This window comes from Heliangelus exortis, chromosome 1, assembly GCF_036169615.1.
Source record: "Heliangelus exortis chromosome 1, bHelExo1.hap1, whole genome shotgun sequence".
NCBI lineage: Eukaryota > Metazoa > Chordata > Aves > Apodiformes > Trochilidae > Heliangelus > Heliangelus exortis.
This window is the reverse complement of record NC_092422.1, coordinates 104,711,779-104,728,184: the sequence shown is the minus strand read 5'-3', so window position 1 is coordinate 104,728,184 and position 16,406 is coordinate 104,711,779. Positions and strand designations below refer to the sequence as shown.

General features: G+C 40.8%; 1 protein-coding gene across 1 annotated transcript; it reads left to right on the top strand.

The window, feature by feature from the left end:
- The first annotated feature begins 3,728 nt into the window (after positions 1-3,728).
- GPA33 (glycoprotein A33) lies at positions 3,729-15,234 on the top strand. The gene is made up of 7 exons (XM_071756540.1): positions 3,729-3,916; positions 8,429-8,580; positions 9,438-9,648; positions 10,231-10,389; positions 13,180-13,293; positions 13,805-13,934; positions 14,606-15,234. Exons 1-7 carry the CDS (start codon positions 3,883-3,885, stop codon positions 14,685-14,687), a joined length of 882 nt encoding a protein of 293 aa, XP_071612641.1. The 5' UTR covers positions 3,729-3,882; the 3' UTR covers positions 14,688-15,234.
- Positions 15,235-16,406: the final 1,172 nt, after the last annotated feature.

Sequence of the window (16,406 nt, the reverse complement as noted above, 5' to 3'; positions counted from 1 at the left end):
TCCTCATTGGCTTTTATAGGTAGGTGAGCCTTATAAAAGTATGTATCTTTGGCAAGACAGTGAAGCCACCCTAGTTTTGTATTAAAGGTTTTCACGTCATGTTCAACCTGAAACAGGTTGCTCAAAGAAGCTGTGGCTGCCCCCTCCCTGGAAGTGTTCAAAGCCAGGTTGGATGTGGCTTTGAGCAACCTCATCTGGTGGGAGGTGTCCCTGCCCAAGCAGGGGTGCTGGAACTAGATCATCTTTAAGGTCCCTTCCAACCTAGACCATTCTATGATTCTATGTCAATGCCAGTTTCATTTAAATAAGCTAATAATGTCCCCCAAGAGTCCTATACATCAGTTAAAAGATTCCCCAGAGCTGCTGTCATCAGCAAAAATAAAACTTCAAGGATTTGCCTTGTCCATGGCTGAGTCATAAAGACGTTGGTATGTATCAGCCTGTGTTAAGACACAGGCCTGTGTTACCCTAAGTAGTTCTATGGTAAAAGTTCTGGCAGCGTTGCCCATACCTGTAACAGTTCTTTTAGCTGTGGTGTCAATGCCTGTGAGTTTTGAGAGTTCACACTAGATAGGGAAAGAAAGTCAACATGGAAACAAAACAAACAAAAAAAATCTCTTAAAATTGCCAGCTGTCCCAATTTTTCTGTTTGGGCAGCTCTACCAACTTCTTAAAGTAAACCACACATTTGCCTCCTGCATTCTCAATTTCTCAACAGCTCCTGAGGTGCCTCAACAAGAATTGTCAGGGAAACAGAGCAGGAAGTAAGTGCTTAAGTATGTTTCCCAATCTAGGCCTAAATAGCTTACCAAAGCAATGAAGTGCATCTAAACAAGTGTCTTAACATCGGATTTATGTAAGTATCACGTGTTTAAGCATATGCTCTCTATGATACCTAGGAAACCAGTCTTACTTAGCTGCCTCCTAAACAACAGAATGTTACCACTCTCAGCTCCAATTTATTTACTTGTAATGCACCTGAATGCCTAGTGGAGGCACCATAAAGCTGTTCCCACAGTTAATCGTTTCCACAACAGTACTTCCACATTTACACCAGTAAAGGGAGCCTGTCCAACTTATGGACAGCTATGTCTAAGTTATGGACCCTGAGGTGCCTGTTCCTCCTTCTTAGAGCAGTGGGACTAAACACATGTCAATACACTTGGACAGGAGGCACCTTTTTACTTTTACAGGTAAATGGCAAATTTATGTGAAAATAATGCATTTGTTTCTAGATATACATGCAGTGCTTAATCTACACACCATCTTTAAGACAGTAAGGTTACTAAGCTCAGGCCTGCTTTAGGTATTTGAGGATCTGTTGTTACAGCATGGTTTCCTGCTTAACTCTGCAAGTTCTCTGTATTGTGCTTGCGATTTCTTTTTTACAAGCTATTTGCTGAAGAAAATGGACTAAACTCCACGTGTTTCCACAAGCAGTAGGATTTACAAGCCTGGTTTCCAATGGATGTGTATCCTGCAGTCCAGGTGCCCCAGCACGATAAAAATAACTCACAATGCCATCAGCTCTTCTGGCTCCCTGTGATTTCTCACTATATTGTGTTTCCCTACCTACTTGTATGCACAAGAGATGAGACAGACTGTTGGCTGTAAAACTACAGATTCTTGGAATGGAAGACAACAGCTAATGCCTAAGAGGTAGCATTAATTTAGATTTCTCTCTTATCCCAGCTGATTGGGATTGTTGATTTTTATGAAACTGAAAAGAACTTCACATCTTTAAAACCACTGTCAGTCTATCAAATTTAGCTGAAATTAGTCAAGTGAGTTTTGAAATTATTGGAGAGAAGAGAGGGAAGAGAAGTTGTATAAATGCTAGTGAAAGTCTTATTTCTGTGAAGAGGATAACAGTAAGCTTACCAAGTCAGTACAGGGTCTGTCAGGAATTGAAACCAAGTTATTTTGGTGAATACTCAAAGCTGCTATGTAGAGAACTGAGAATTATCAGAGGAAACATGGGCAAATGGTGTACAGTGATTGCAATTCTGTCTCCACTTCTGCTCATCAGACTCAGTTAAAATATTAAATGGGAGCAAAATTAAAAGGGTGAAAACTAAAGATCCTACATGTCTCTCCCTGGAGGCTGTGGGATAAAGTCACAAAGATCTTGAAGTCTTTAAAGGAGGTGAAAATTTAAGAACCTTATCCTTGCGAGCTCCAAAGAGAAGAAAGGAGACTACTGACCTTGCTCAATTTTTGTTCACATTTTAAATCATTTAATCATAAATCATTTAAATCATTAGCATTTAGAGGTTAGCAAGCTGTTTTTGGAAAAATGGTCTCCTTTCTTTGCAGGGTTCTTGCCATCTCCTAGTGCCTGCAAAGATGAGATGCATACAGCAGGCTGAATTTTTCTCCTGGCTGTCCTCATTCAGAAGATTGCTAAGAATACAGTTTCTGTACTCTGATGTGCTTTAATTTGCTTTGTGCTAGCAGATTGTGAAGAGAACTGAGGTTATATATCAAGCATAGAAGTACATCATGTCTTTTCTATCAGAGGGATTGAATCTCTAGACATTCATAAGCTTCCTTGTCCTGCAGGTGCTTTGAACAGCTGCCATGCAGACAAGAAGGCAGTCTTCAGTATGGCTTTTGACAGGCTTACCATGCAAGCATGGGACAGCACAAGATCAATATCCAGATCCACTGTACTGGAGTAAACTCAGGTACCTCTGGTGTAGAGACCAACTTTTGAAGTTACCACCAACAGTCGAAACAGAGTTCATCAGTATTATCACTGCACTGTGAATAAGATTCACTTCATCTGCAAATGATGTCTGAAGACATGTAGTACCCATATAAGATGCCTAAAATGACCACTCATGCCCTAAAAGTGACGTGGCATCTAGCTAGAAATAGAGTGTAGATCCCTCCCAGTAGGAGACATCCCTTGCTGCCTATTTACAGTGAAGAGTTTCAAAGACATGCTAGCCAGCTGCACTCAATTAAATATAATGTCAGATATTTGCCTGAGCTGCCATCAGTCCTCCTTTTATTCTTCAGTCAATTATAGCAGCAGTTATCTGTGCTGTCCAAATGCCCATCCAGAATACGTGAGCAGTGTCTGGACTTTCACTGTGCATGTCTCAGCAGACAGCATAGCATGCTACAAGCCATTAACCAGTCTGCCTAACAGCCTTCTTCAGCAGGAAGGTAGAAAGCACCTTTGATACCCACAGCTGTTGTGCAAACTACACACTGGGACAGTCGAACAGTAAGAATATGAGCAACAGTAGCTGAGATGCATCTAACATATTTAGATAGCATCAAATTCTCATAAATTACATGTTCTTACAGGTATTTAAGGTAGGTAGAGTTAAGCACCTCAGTTCCTTGAAGCCTGGATGAGGGCAGCTGCCTCCTCTGTGAAACACATCGATACCTTTGTTAACTGCGGCCTAGACTCCCTTAATAAACACTGAATATGAGTGAGGCTTATCCTCCCCTAGTTATACATCATTACATGCATAACTTCAGTTGTTGTATTGTATACTTACAGTCACCACACCCTTTGGTTTGCCTCTTCTCTTGCTTTATGTATCTGTGTGCTAGGAGAAACTGGGAAAGGCAGTTTAATTGAGGAAGAAAGTTCACAACTGGGGAAGGAGATCACAAGTCTCTCTGCCCCTAGGCAGAGAGCAGCAAGCAATATCAAAGCCTAGAGCTGATCTGGTTTGTCATTCTGCCTGGGAGGGGAGTGGCAGACTGGAGAAGGAGCTCTTTAAAAGAGACCAAGGAAGTGAACCTGTGATGCCACTGTGAAGCAGCCCTTCAGCTAAAGCCAATTACTTACCCTGGCACCTGGTGACTACAAAGAAGAGCACCTCCAGGTGAAACAAAGGAGACATAAGGAGAAGAGCAATGCAAAGACTTTGGCTGCTTGTTTTCAGTGCAAGTAAGTACTAACTTTGTTATGTTGTCAAGGGTTGGGTAGGAGGAAACACTACAAAGTCCATCCAAATATTCCAGTGGACTTCACGTGTTTCTTTTTTGTTTAGCAAAAGTTCCTTTATGCTTATGATCAGCCAGGATGTTTGCTGTCTCTATGCTGAATAATGTCCAGACTCACAGGAATCTCGTAAATCCATGAGACAGTGTTAGGAACAGGAAAAGAATGCTATCCTTCATGAGGTCGTTTTAAAACCAGGTTTAGTGGCTTTCATTAAATACAATGTTTATTTCTGACGAAGAAACTTTCTCAACTGGAAGTGGAAGAGTCCTTAATTTTTACTTTCTACATAAATCTGCATGTAGCATATGCCTCCATAAGTTTAAATCACACTGTTTATATGTACTCTGATACAGCCTGTGATCTCTCTATATTATTTACCTTAAGGGGATGTACAACAATTCGTACTATGACAAATAAACCAGCCAGCTGGCCCTTGGCATACATCTGTCTTACCCTTTCTCATCCTGCCTTCCAGAGCCTGCAGTCTCACTGCCACTGCATTTTGACCTGTCTTGTCTTCTCATACCAATGCTTCTATACTTCTTTCAGGCTACAAACAAAGCTATGCACATGGAAATAACTTGAGTTTTTTTACCAAAAATCCTCAAAGCCTCACTTCAGCAATAGGACCCAAAAGAAGGAAATTCAAAAAGTTTAACATAATTAGAAAAAGTCAATGTGCTCCATATGCAGCAATGTGACTTGGGTCATGCCACCAATGGTAATACCATTGGTATTCATTCTCCTTCTTCATTACTCCTACTTTTCATGCTAACCAAATTATAGATGGGAATTTTTTGTGAGCAGATAATTATTTTGGGTGAAGCTCTTCTTGCCTCTTTGCGCAGCAGTAAAATAGTAATAATTCAGTGTTAAAATACTGGCTTGTAAAAAAAATTTGGAGAACACATTATTGTGGATTCCTGCCCTGCACCAGTGCTGGCATGTCAGAGCTGCCCTGAACGAGCAGCATCAGGGTCTCAGCACAGGCTGTACATCTTCTCACTGCAATTGTCTGAATAACTGGTCCTGTGTACCTGCTGAAGGTAAAGCTCCTAATGGTCCTTCTGAATCAAAGAAGATACTTACTTTTAATGGAAATTTCACATTTAAGAGGTTTTCCCTCTCCCACTTTGAAATTAAATTTCATCTTAGAGTCTGACGTAAAACTATTGAGGAATCAGAAATCAGACCATTTCCTCGTGAGAGTGAAGTAACACATTTCCACTCTTCCCACTAGCCAAATATAGCAAGACAATTCAGAAATAATAGTTCTGCTTGATGAGAATCTCAATTTTTTTGAGTATACAAATTATTCCTCTAATTTTTTCCAGCTGCATTAATTGTCCTCCATTCTGTTATCTCTACTCAGTAAGGAATGTGAAAGTAGGCAAGTCACTTTTATTTTCTTCTTCCTTTGGACAAGTACAAACATTTAAGTTAAACAGAGGGAGTAAAAAATGTTCTCAACTTCTTGAAATATTAGTAACAGCAAAATAAAGGTAATTCTAAGGCTTAAATCTAGGTAACACCATCCCTCTAGAACTATATAGGCTATTAGTCCTCTCTCCTTTTCTGAAGTTGTTTCAGTATTGGCCATCTCCTCCCTCCAGCTGTACTTCAGAAAAATTCTGTTTTTTTCAGAAAAAAACCATCCCCTGAAGTTTACACACCAATTTTTAGACATACTGAGTATGACTAGCTGGCTGTTGATGACTTTGTGAAATGAGCTGAGAAAAGGAAAAAAAATTGGCATGAGTAAACTGCATCTCATAAAGAAACTGTGTAGCTCCCCCAAGAGCCAGAAGGAGCCCTAGCAAGGGCGAAATAAGAGCCCTAAAGAGATGTGGGTAAAAAAATGGGAGAGCATCAGAAGCAGTTGGGACATTAGGATAGCAGGAACAGATGAATAAGCAGTCTTGCTTGTTGGGTGTCTGTGTCTCCTGTACATGGTGTTTGGTTCAGTTGTTTCCTAACTCTGCACTCAAGACATGTTTGGAAAAAAGAAAATCTCATTTATTGTAGGATAGGAGTCATCCAGTTGGAGGAAGGAAAAGCACTTTTGGGGGTGAAGCCTTAGGGCTGGGCAGTCTCCTCTCTGCCTTAGGGCTTGAGTTAGTGACCTGTCAGTGAACCAAAGCCTGGTAGAACCAGTTTCTAAGTGACAAAAGCACAGAAAATGGGGTTTGCTCAGTCTCCTAGTAGAGATGGTGGTGCTTTTAAACTTAAATGCTGGAAAACGTGTCCATCCAGTCATGACAGACCAAGAGAAAGCTTTCCTAAATGCCTCTCATATAGAGGAATAACTTAAAAACACAAGTCAGAAAGAGCCCTAGGGCTAGGCAAACATGGCCTTTGTACTGGGTGCTCTAGGGCTGGGAAAGAACTGGGAGTGGCTGCAATAAAACCATGCTAGAAATATAGAAATAGTTTACCCTGCTGGCTTCATTCTTATGGGTGTCAGCAGCTGTAAATTAATTAATCCCTGAGAGAACAGAATCCACCACCACCATGTCACAGAGGAAGAGACTAAAACGCACATACAAACTGTACAAGACCACAGAACAACTTTGTGATGGGATGGGGAACACAGAAAGGTGTGAACTTCATTTAGAAGCATCCTGCCCTAGTCATGTGGCTGCCTCTCCTCATCCAGGGTACTAACAAGCTCAGAAGGAAGTCTTTGTACTCTTGCTGAAAATGCCTAAAGCTGCTTCTGAAGACAGCTATGGAAGGGAGTGAATCCCTGCCTGGATGCAAGGAAAAAGTGGTGTAATGAAGGGAAAGTTTTGGCTGCTGTGAAAATTCCCATCATGCTCCTCTCATAGAGGCAAGATGCAGCAGTTCTGTAAGTACAGGCCATTTCTAAGAAGAGACTTGGAGAACCATTTGCTAGGGGCAACAGACTGGATCTGAGATGCTGTAACAGAATTTTTTACCTCTACTGAGGGGGAGCAGATCTCCATGCCAACTGTCTGATCTTAACCTGTGGAAGTACCTGAAGTGCTACCAGCAGGTTCCTAGTACGATGACTACAAAACCCTTCAGGTCCCTATGCTGTTATTTTCTGAGTCACTATCATGCATTGCTCTTACAGTCAATGATCTGGTTGCACTCAACTTGGCAACAGCTTACACTCACTGACCTAATGCACGTGACTCTGGTCTTTTCCTGACTAAATAAACATGTATTCACAATCCATTTGCAACTCAAGATGGAATCTAAATGTCGTTTTTTCTCCACTTTGCACATTACATTTCCTTATGGATCTAATCTGGACTGAGATATAGCAGGAAGAGGACCCAAACCTTGCTAGATGGCAACTTTTCTGTAAAAGTTCTCAAGGGAACACTTATTCAACCTGGTTCTTCCAGAAACAAACCTTCACCACCACACACATGGTGCTCCTCTCAGGATGAGCATATATTTCTGTCTTTCTCCACTCTCCTCCTTACTGAACCACGTTTGTCTTCGTTATGGGAGTGCCTCTGAGCTGCACTCCCTTTCTTGACTCCCTGCACTCTTCAGCAGGTTTCAGACTTAGAATGATTCAGTCTGGTGTCATTAAAAAAACATTAACAAACAAACTGTAAGGACAATGCAGGTGTTTTTAAACATAGGCTGCTACAGGCATGAAGGTCATCTGGGAAAGGACAGAGGTAAAATCCCCTGCCCAATTCTGAGAATAACTAAAACCTGCCACTAGCTAATGCATAGGTATGATGAATTAAGCATCAATCAAATGGAATACAGTGTACAAGAAACACAGAGGGATTTCTGTTTTATTCAACCCTCAGCTATTCCTATGCTCCACAGGCAGGAGCTACTTTTTCCCCTCTTGGGAAAAGAGAATTACCACCCTGCCAATTTTTAAAATCCAATAGATATTCTTCTCTTGATTCTTTCAAGCTCTTTTTCTTTTCTAGATGTTTCTCTTTTCAGGGAATTACATTAACAAGTTTTGATTCCCCAGCACAAAATGTCACTTCTCTATGGACTTGGATTGAGTCAAGTTACTTGACAGCTTCCCTCATCCCTGAAATTTCACAGTATCAATTTGTTACTTTAGCCTGAATCCTTAAGACTGTTCATACGCTTGTATTATCAGTTTATCTGTCTCCCTCTGTACATTTGGAACTGTCAATGGATGCCAGTCACACTGAAAGAGGACTCAGAAAAAAACCCACATATCTTTATAAACTGAATGGCAATGTATGTCCAGGTAAAGAAGAGGGAAGCAAGGAACAGAAAGCAGAGTTCAGCTGTTAGCCATCCTGTGCAGCAGTTTCCTATAGTCAATCAGCCGTAGCATACATCACCTCTTGCGCAGTGGAGAATGTCAGGGATGACAGAGAGGATGTGGGGTTATTGTGGCATGTGAGAAAGCCAAAGACACAAAACATGGAATCCTGATGTCATTAATTTTGCTGACTGCAGAATTTATTCTCTTCCTAGTTCTGTCAACTGCTCATGCCCTCACTGTGGAAGCACCTGTCAAGGAAACAAAGGTGGCACGAGGGAACAACGTAACCCTCCAGTGTTATTTTAAAACTGATGTTGCCGTTACCTCAGGAGACCTTGTTGTCTGGAGAAAAATCAATAGCCCGGTAAATCAAGTTGCATAAAAAGAAACATATCACAGGGCATTCAAGAGGGGGTTGGGAGGAGAGACGGAAGCAGGAAAGAAGAAAAACATTCCTGCAAGACTTTCTTCCATCTCAGAACAATGCAAACAGAAGCTCTGATTCTAGATATAATTTATCCCAGATCTATTGCATGATACTAGGCAAGTCCCAACCCTATTTTCTCTCCCCTGTTCTTCTGTCAGTCTACTGAGGATACAACACTGTATGTGCTGTGGGTTTACATCTATTAACATCTGTAAAATACTCAGATACTGTTTAAAAAGATTTGTATATTTTAAGTGTATATACATTTACATATATATACATCCTGCTGATAATATTAAAAAGTTTAAAGTTGACTATGACAGCACATGGAGAAATTCTTGAGGTCTTCTACATTCACATGAACATTTGAAGGTAGGGAGACCTTTAAAGTTCTCCTTGACTTCTTAGAAATTAGAAATACTCCTCACAGTTAACTGCCAAGGGTTTCTTCTCTGACAATCCCTGCTGGAAGAAAGCAGGGGAATTTGTGTATTCATATGTGAATTTGATTGACATACGGACCTCAGACAAATCTTAGGGTGTCTTGGCATGGAGAGGACAGATGAATAAGGCCCAGCAAAATCTGCTATCTCTGAATTCGGATAATGTGGGAGAAGGGGATTCCAAACAGAAACCCAGAACATTTTTAGTTTCTATGTGCTTGGGGTTTTGGAAAAATAAGGTAGCTTAAGGCCCTCTTTTGCAAGCTGCTCTTAAGAGCGGGCTAATCCATTGAGTTAGGTTCTAGACTCATACAGAAGAAACTAAGCGATCACTTTCCCTCCCTCTATCAGGATGATGCTGTCACTAGGTATTTTGATGGACTTGTACAGTATGGCAAGGGCTATGAAAACCGTTTACAGCTTAGTGGTGACGTAGACAAAGGGAACATCAGTATCACCATCAACGCAGCCACCATGGAAGACAACGGGACATACGCCTGCAGCGTCCGTCTTCGGAATGACTTCCCCAGACAGACTGCAATCTTGTCTCTTTTAGTCCTTGGTAAGCATAATGGAGACAACACCAGACCTGTCAGAGAAAACACATCCTCTAACACAACACTCTTCCTCTAACATTCACACTGGTTTATACAACAGATTTTGTTACAAAAAAAAACCCCAAAACAACCTTCCAAGAGAGCATCATACACAGTGCCATCTTTGGTTTTTTCCTACTACTATGAAAGAAGGGTGGAAGGTTTAGAGTACCCAACTCCCTTAACTACCTGACTGTACAAAATAGTATTTAGAGTTATATAGATCACTTTCTTAATAACCCCTGCCTCATTACAAGGCATTCCTCATCCCTCCTGTGGCTTATCATACTCCAGTTATCAAGGGGGGAGTTACCCAACTCTATTAGACATATCTCAAACAGCATGTCACAATTTCTTCTTGGCTGACCAGTTCCAAGAAGGGAGAAACAAAATGCAGACAAATTCACTCCAGTTCCTTTGAGAAGAAGGCAGTTCATGCAAGACCAACACCTGTTTGACAAGAATAAAGACTGCAGGTGCAGAAGATGGATCGAAACAAAAAAAACTACTTCTGACTAATAAAATTCCTTCCTTTTTTCTTCTTTCAGTTGCACCATCTAAACCAGAATGTAAGATTCATGGCACAGCAGAATATGGACAGACAATCAATCTGACCTGTATTTCCCATGAGGGCTCCCCAAAGCCCAGCTATACCTGGCAAAGCTTCAATGTACAAAATGAGCCCCGTCCTCTGGAAACAACAGAAGGTATGGGTTATACAAAGACCTCAAGTCTTTGAGCTTTCTGTAGACCCAGGTTGGAAACATTTTGAACTGCAAATACAAAAGCACACTTAATGTTTTTCTAGGAAGTTCCCTAACTAGGATTTTGAAAAGTTGTTCTTTAGATACAAGACACACTCATTAGTAACTTAGCAGAGGGAAAAGAACTGTTACCTGAACTAACAAAATAAGATTTTCACTTAAGTTCTCACCTGGCAAGAAACTGACTCATTCCAGTCAGAAAGAACTGCTTATTTGCTGAGCACAAGGAGGTGCTCATAAGGAATGACACCAAAGTTTCTAACTGGTGCATCTTCATAGCCCAGCTTGCTCCACAACAACCAGGTCACTTGCTGTGGTGAAGGCAATCAACAGTTGGCTCTGGAATCATTGAACGATTTAGGTTGGAAGGGACCTTAAAAATCATCTAGTTCCAACACCCCTGCACAGTCAGGGACACAACCCACAAGACGAGGTTGCTCAGTGCCAGTGTCACACCACTCTCAGAGTCAAGAATTTTTATGTCTAAACTAACTATACCCTTTTCCAGTTTAAAGCCTATACCCCTTGTCCTGTTGCTACATGCCCTCTTAAAATGTCCCCCCCCAGCTTTCGTGTAGGCCCCTATCAAGGAAGAATGCTATGAGGTCTCCCAGGAACCTTCTCTTCTCTAGGCTGGACAACCCCAACTCTTTCAGCCTGTCTTCATAGGATAGTGCCTCAGCCTTCTGATCATCTTCATGGCCCTCCTCTGAACTCACTCCAACACCTCTATGTCCTTCATGTGTTTGGGATTACAGACTTGGACACGGTACTCCAGGTGGGATCTCATGAGAGCACAGTAGAGGGGGAGAACCACTTCCCTTAAGATGCTGGCAACACTTCCTTTGATGCAGCCCAGGATATGGTTGGCTCTTTGGGCTGCAAACACACACTGCTGGCTCATGCTGAGCTTCTCATCAACCAACACTCCAAAGGCCATTCCATCACCATCAATTGAAGCTGTTTTCCTTCCAGAGATTGCTCTTAACCTATAGCAAGTCATCAGAAAGAGTTACACTACTCCTACTACTCCTGCTTTGAGCACAAAAGGGGCTTCTGATTCTTTAAGACAGTCACACAGGCCCCAATTAGTTTCAAGTCAGAATCTGGGAAGAAAAAACCAAAACAGGATCTGATTTTCTGTGACAGGATATTTTGTAACAGCATTCATACAGAAATGAGGGTTTAGTACCACTTAAAGCATAGAGTGACGGAGGACTCAGATTTATTCCTTTAAACAACATTATTTCCTCCTGGTATATTCAGCTCCAGAAAAACTGAGTATCTGAACTTTTTTTGTTTGTTTGTTTGTTTTTTGTTTTGTTTAAGCTACTGTAGCATTGCCAAAGAGGTAAACTAACTCTAAGCAGACTCAATAGAATATTCAACACACACTCACCGATTGTTGTGTGAATGATGCAAAAGTTGGAATGTCACCAGGGACACACACCTTATTTGACTGTCCACTAAGTGGTGCCAGCGCGTCACGCAGCCCTGAACATCCCAGGATTTCTCACTTCATAGCAGCAGATGCTGCTGCTTCTGACATCATCCTTCACTTATGGCAGAAAACTCTCCTGAACCATTTCAACCTTCTTTCTATTTTCATCAGAGCACAGATGCCCAGGTGGTGTACTGACTGTCCCCTTCTACGTCAGCCTGGCTGGGTACCCTACTGTCACAACAAGCAATTTTTCTTTCTGTGCTAAGCAAGTCCCAGTGTTGCAGAGCATGCAGAATCCCCTCAGAAGCCACTCCATAAATTGATAGTATCTGACCTGCATTTTTCTCAAATTGACTCGTTGGTCAAGTACTTTTGATTTAAAACAGGAGGATCTGCAGCCAAGTAATAGATTAACTTCGAGAGATATAAACACCACATTACAAGGAAAAAAAAAAAAAAAATCATGCTATTTTACTATCTGGCACTAGGCGCCAGCAGAGACTACACAGAATCTCAGTCCCACGAGCAGACTGGAAAGAACTAAGATCACAGGGAAACTAAAACAGGCAAGTCACTGAAAAATATTCAGAGCCTTTTGCTTTTAAAGCAGGAATATCGACCTTTAGTGGTAGATTGCAAGCAAAAAGCATGGGTTAGGAGATGTAACAACAAAAATTGTTTTGAGCAGACAGCTAAGCTTTTAGTACATCATTCTGAGCTTCAGTGGATCGAACAGAAAATATCAGTACCATAGCAATGCAATGTCACTGCTTTTTTTATTCTACATTTATTTTCACAGCCTGCATGGGCCCTTCAGGTCTAGAAAGCTATTTCCCCCACTGCTACATGGTTCAGGTGTGAAATCCTAAGAGATGGAGGACGGAAGAGCATTTTGTTGTTTTACAATTAAATCCATCAGATGGCCATTTCTCAAAGACAGATGCTGGTTTGGGCCACACTGTATTTCTCAACAAAATCCAATGCAAAAAAAGCTTTCCCTGAGCATGCATATTTCTTTACCCTCCACCTACAATTTTCTCTCTAAAAGGAATGTTCAGATGCCACATTCCCTGTAACGAAAACAGCAACTTCCGTTTGGCCTCCCACAAATCACACAAAAAACTGGCACTGGCATGGCAGCTCCTGAGTGAGATGGAGCAATCCATCAGCCTTAATAACCTCTCATCACTCCCAACACCCTGGGACAGAACCAAAGGGCTGCTGTCCCCACTTCCTTCTCTGCTTTAATTCTTATCTTTTTTTTGGACTGGATTTGTGTCTTCCAACAGGGGGACAAATAACTCTGAAGAACATCTCGGCAGACACCTCCGGCTTTTACATCTGCACTTCAACAAATGTAGTGGGAAAGGAATTTTGCAACATGACAGTCACCGTTGTGCCACGTAAGAGATGGGGTTATTTACTAAAAGAGTAGTATCAGAGTCCAACCACCAGAGAATGTATCAGAGAACGTACCCTAGCCATGTGGCAAAGCAGGCAATGCAGACATAAATGCATAAAATTCTGCTCTCTTTCCAAAAAATCAGGACACTTAATTTACCTTTAAGTCAGATTCCCTGCCTTGGTTTACATGGCCATAGAGCACTTACTTATAGGGCTAGTCCACAGATGACAAAAAAATGTACAATGAGATAGGCCTGAGCTCTCAGCATCTAAAACTGAACTGTATCAACAAAGTACATCAGCTGTTCAGATCCAGAGGCTCCTCCCTATCACTATCTAACTAATTATTCCTGCAGACTTATCACCTGCTCAGGACAAAATTGACTGCAGTTGCTGTAGTCAAATAAATGTCTTCCACTCAGTCTAGATGCAGTAGAAGATCTGACATCTGGTAATTGCATCTGGTATCATTCTCACTGCAAAGGGGTTAATTCTTTTTCTCCTGTATAGCATCCCTGAACATAGCTCTTTATGCTGGCATCATCGGTGGAGCTGTTGCTGCAATTATTGTTATTGGTATTTTAGCCTATTGCTGCTGCTGTCGGGAGGACAAGGACAAGAACAAGAACTATGAGATGACGTAAGTACCTTTCTCCAGAAAAGTCAACAGAACATAAGAAGAGTTTATGTTCTCCCTCCAGCATCAACATGCTGAGTGGAAAGCGTGTGAGAAAAAAGAAATCAAGGAAAGTGTGCACTGCTTTCTTATCTCAGTTTCCACCCTAGTAACTCCTCTCTCTTCACATGGAATATGCCCAGTATTACCAGACACCTTTGTGGTCTCTAGAGTACAATGCAAACATTCAAACCTTGGTACTAAATTAGCAAGCCTAATTAAGTCAAGCATGCACAGCTACTTGATAAGCAAAGCCCAGACTGTTTCTCATTTCTCTGAGTTCTTACAGCTGTTTCCATCCTTGCTAGCCAAAATCACCATGAGGCTCTGCATTTAGAATTATCACCTTTCATTTCTGTCAAACCTTTTCTTCATTCTCATGATGAAAACAGACCACTAGAAGAGAAGTGGGATGGGGAAAGATACAGCAGTTACCTTTTTCTCTACATATATGCTACAAAAACACAAAATTAGATTACATGCCTCTTGCAGCACCAGCAAGACTTAATTGATGGAATTCAGCTTGGTACACTTCCAGGTCAGGTTACAACAGTCTAAAACCACTCTAACACAAAATGACTTCAGGAAAATTTCTAGCTTGTTTCAATTAACATCTTTACTCCTGAACGTTTTAGGGAGCAAGAAGACAGAAATGAACCCTCTTTGGAGATGCCTACAGGAAATCTGAGAACAGAAGAGGATGTTGAACATGTATGAACCACAAAGCCAATGCCATCTTCATGTTTTACTGAGGCACAGACACCACTGTAGAAATCCATCCGTTTTTCTTATTACAGGAAGGTTTTTTTGAATAACAAAATGAAAGCTAATGGCTCTGCTTTCAAGTTCTGGAAGACAATAATCTTGTTTCCCTGGAAAGAAGTGCTTAAGATACAAGGACTGCTAATACATAACATCATAGCAGAAAAATGCACATGAAGCACTGTTTTACCCAATCATCCAAAACTAACCACTCTTCTAGACTTCCCACTTTCTGAAAAAATAAGCCAACCAGGTCAATTTGGAGAAAAGAGTTGTGCTGTATCCCCAGATTCGCAGAAGGTTTCAAGGTCAGCAACTGCAAGTTATCTAGGAATGGTGGTCTTGTTTATGGTGGTAAGAAACATAAAGGCTTGCAGCATTGTCCAATATAGAAATTATTTTAAGCAGACCAAAGCAAGCTGATTTTCAAGGACATTTTATTAAGTGTGTTTTTTGTATGTATTTTACATGCAGATATAAATAAAAATATGGAAAAAATTCAGATGACCAATGAAAGTCTCCTGTTTGGAACAATAAACAATGTATGGTAATAGAATAGATAAAGTAAGAAACTAGATGGATTTGTAATTGGCAGCTGGTAAGAGCTATAAACAGTCTAGTGGCCTATATAATAACTAATTAGCAATTAGTGACAGAACAAAAAGGAATGGATTCAAGCTGCAACTGGGTAGGTTTAGACTGGACATTAGGAAAAAATTTTTCACAGAGAGAGTGATGAGACACCAGAATGGGCTGCCCAGGGAGGTGGTTGAGTCACCATCCCTGGATGTGTTTGAGGGTTGTTTAGATGTGGTGCTGGGGATATGGTTAAGGGGAGAACTTTGCAGAGTAGGGATGATGGTTGGACTCAGTGACCCCAAGTGTCTTTTCCAGCCTGAAAGTTTCTATGATTCTATATACTGTCAAGATTCCTGAACTTACAAGTTCCAGCTCAGAGTTCCTAAATAATAATTTTCATAATTTTCATTACATTATCCTTTCCTCCTGCCTGTTGCACAGGCAAGTCTGATATAATCCATTGCTTCTACTGCTGCTTCTGAAAAATGCCAGTGTGAGAGCATGTACACGACAAGTAAATTTTTAAATAAAATAGAGAAAAAAGAAAACAAAAAGGGGGAAAAGGAGAAAAAGGAAGAAAAGTACCTTTTTATCCAAAATTATAGCAATTTAAACAGAAGCACTGTATGTGCAAATGCAAAAAAATGTCAAGAATTCCCATCACTAGCATCTTATCTTTGGAAGAGAATGGACAGTCTGTGTTTGTCCAAAAGACTCAATACAGCATTCGAGTTAATTAAGAGCTGTTTGGTGGTGTTGCTTCTTAGTAATAATAAAAAAAGACGTTTGATAAATGACTTGACCTACAATATTTATCCTTTCAAAGTTCTATATTGCAACTTTGACTTCAGGAGTTTCAGAAACTCCACTGTCTCCCACATCCCCTTTATTCCCAAGTAGTTACTTTTAAACCTGTAACAAAATCTAAAATATAACTTTACAACTTTAAAGAAGAACCAGCAATCCTCCTACACATGTGCAGCATTTTCTAGATTTTGACCTACACAAATTAGACTACTAGAATTGTTATTCTGGCTTGCTTTCTCACTGCTTTTGTTTTACATAGTACTTCAAACATAGTTATTCCCTTGTACT

Bases quoted from the DNA above. Each gene is read 5' to 3' on its own strand.
- GPA33 (XM_071756540.1), top strand. From the start codon at position 3,883: ATGCAAAGACTTTGGCTGCTTGTTTTCAGTGCAA. The intron at 10,390-13,179 runs GTATGGGTTATA...GTCTTCCAACAG, and splicing joins TCCTCTGGAAACAACAGAAG to GGGGACAAATAACTCTGAAG. The intron at 13,294-13,804 runs GTAAGAGATGGG...TCTCCTGTATAG, and splicing joins GACAGTCACCGTTGTGCCAC to CATCCCTGAACATAGCTCTT.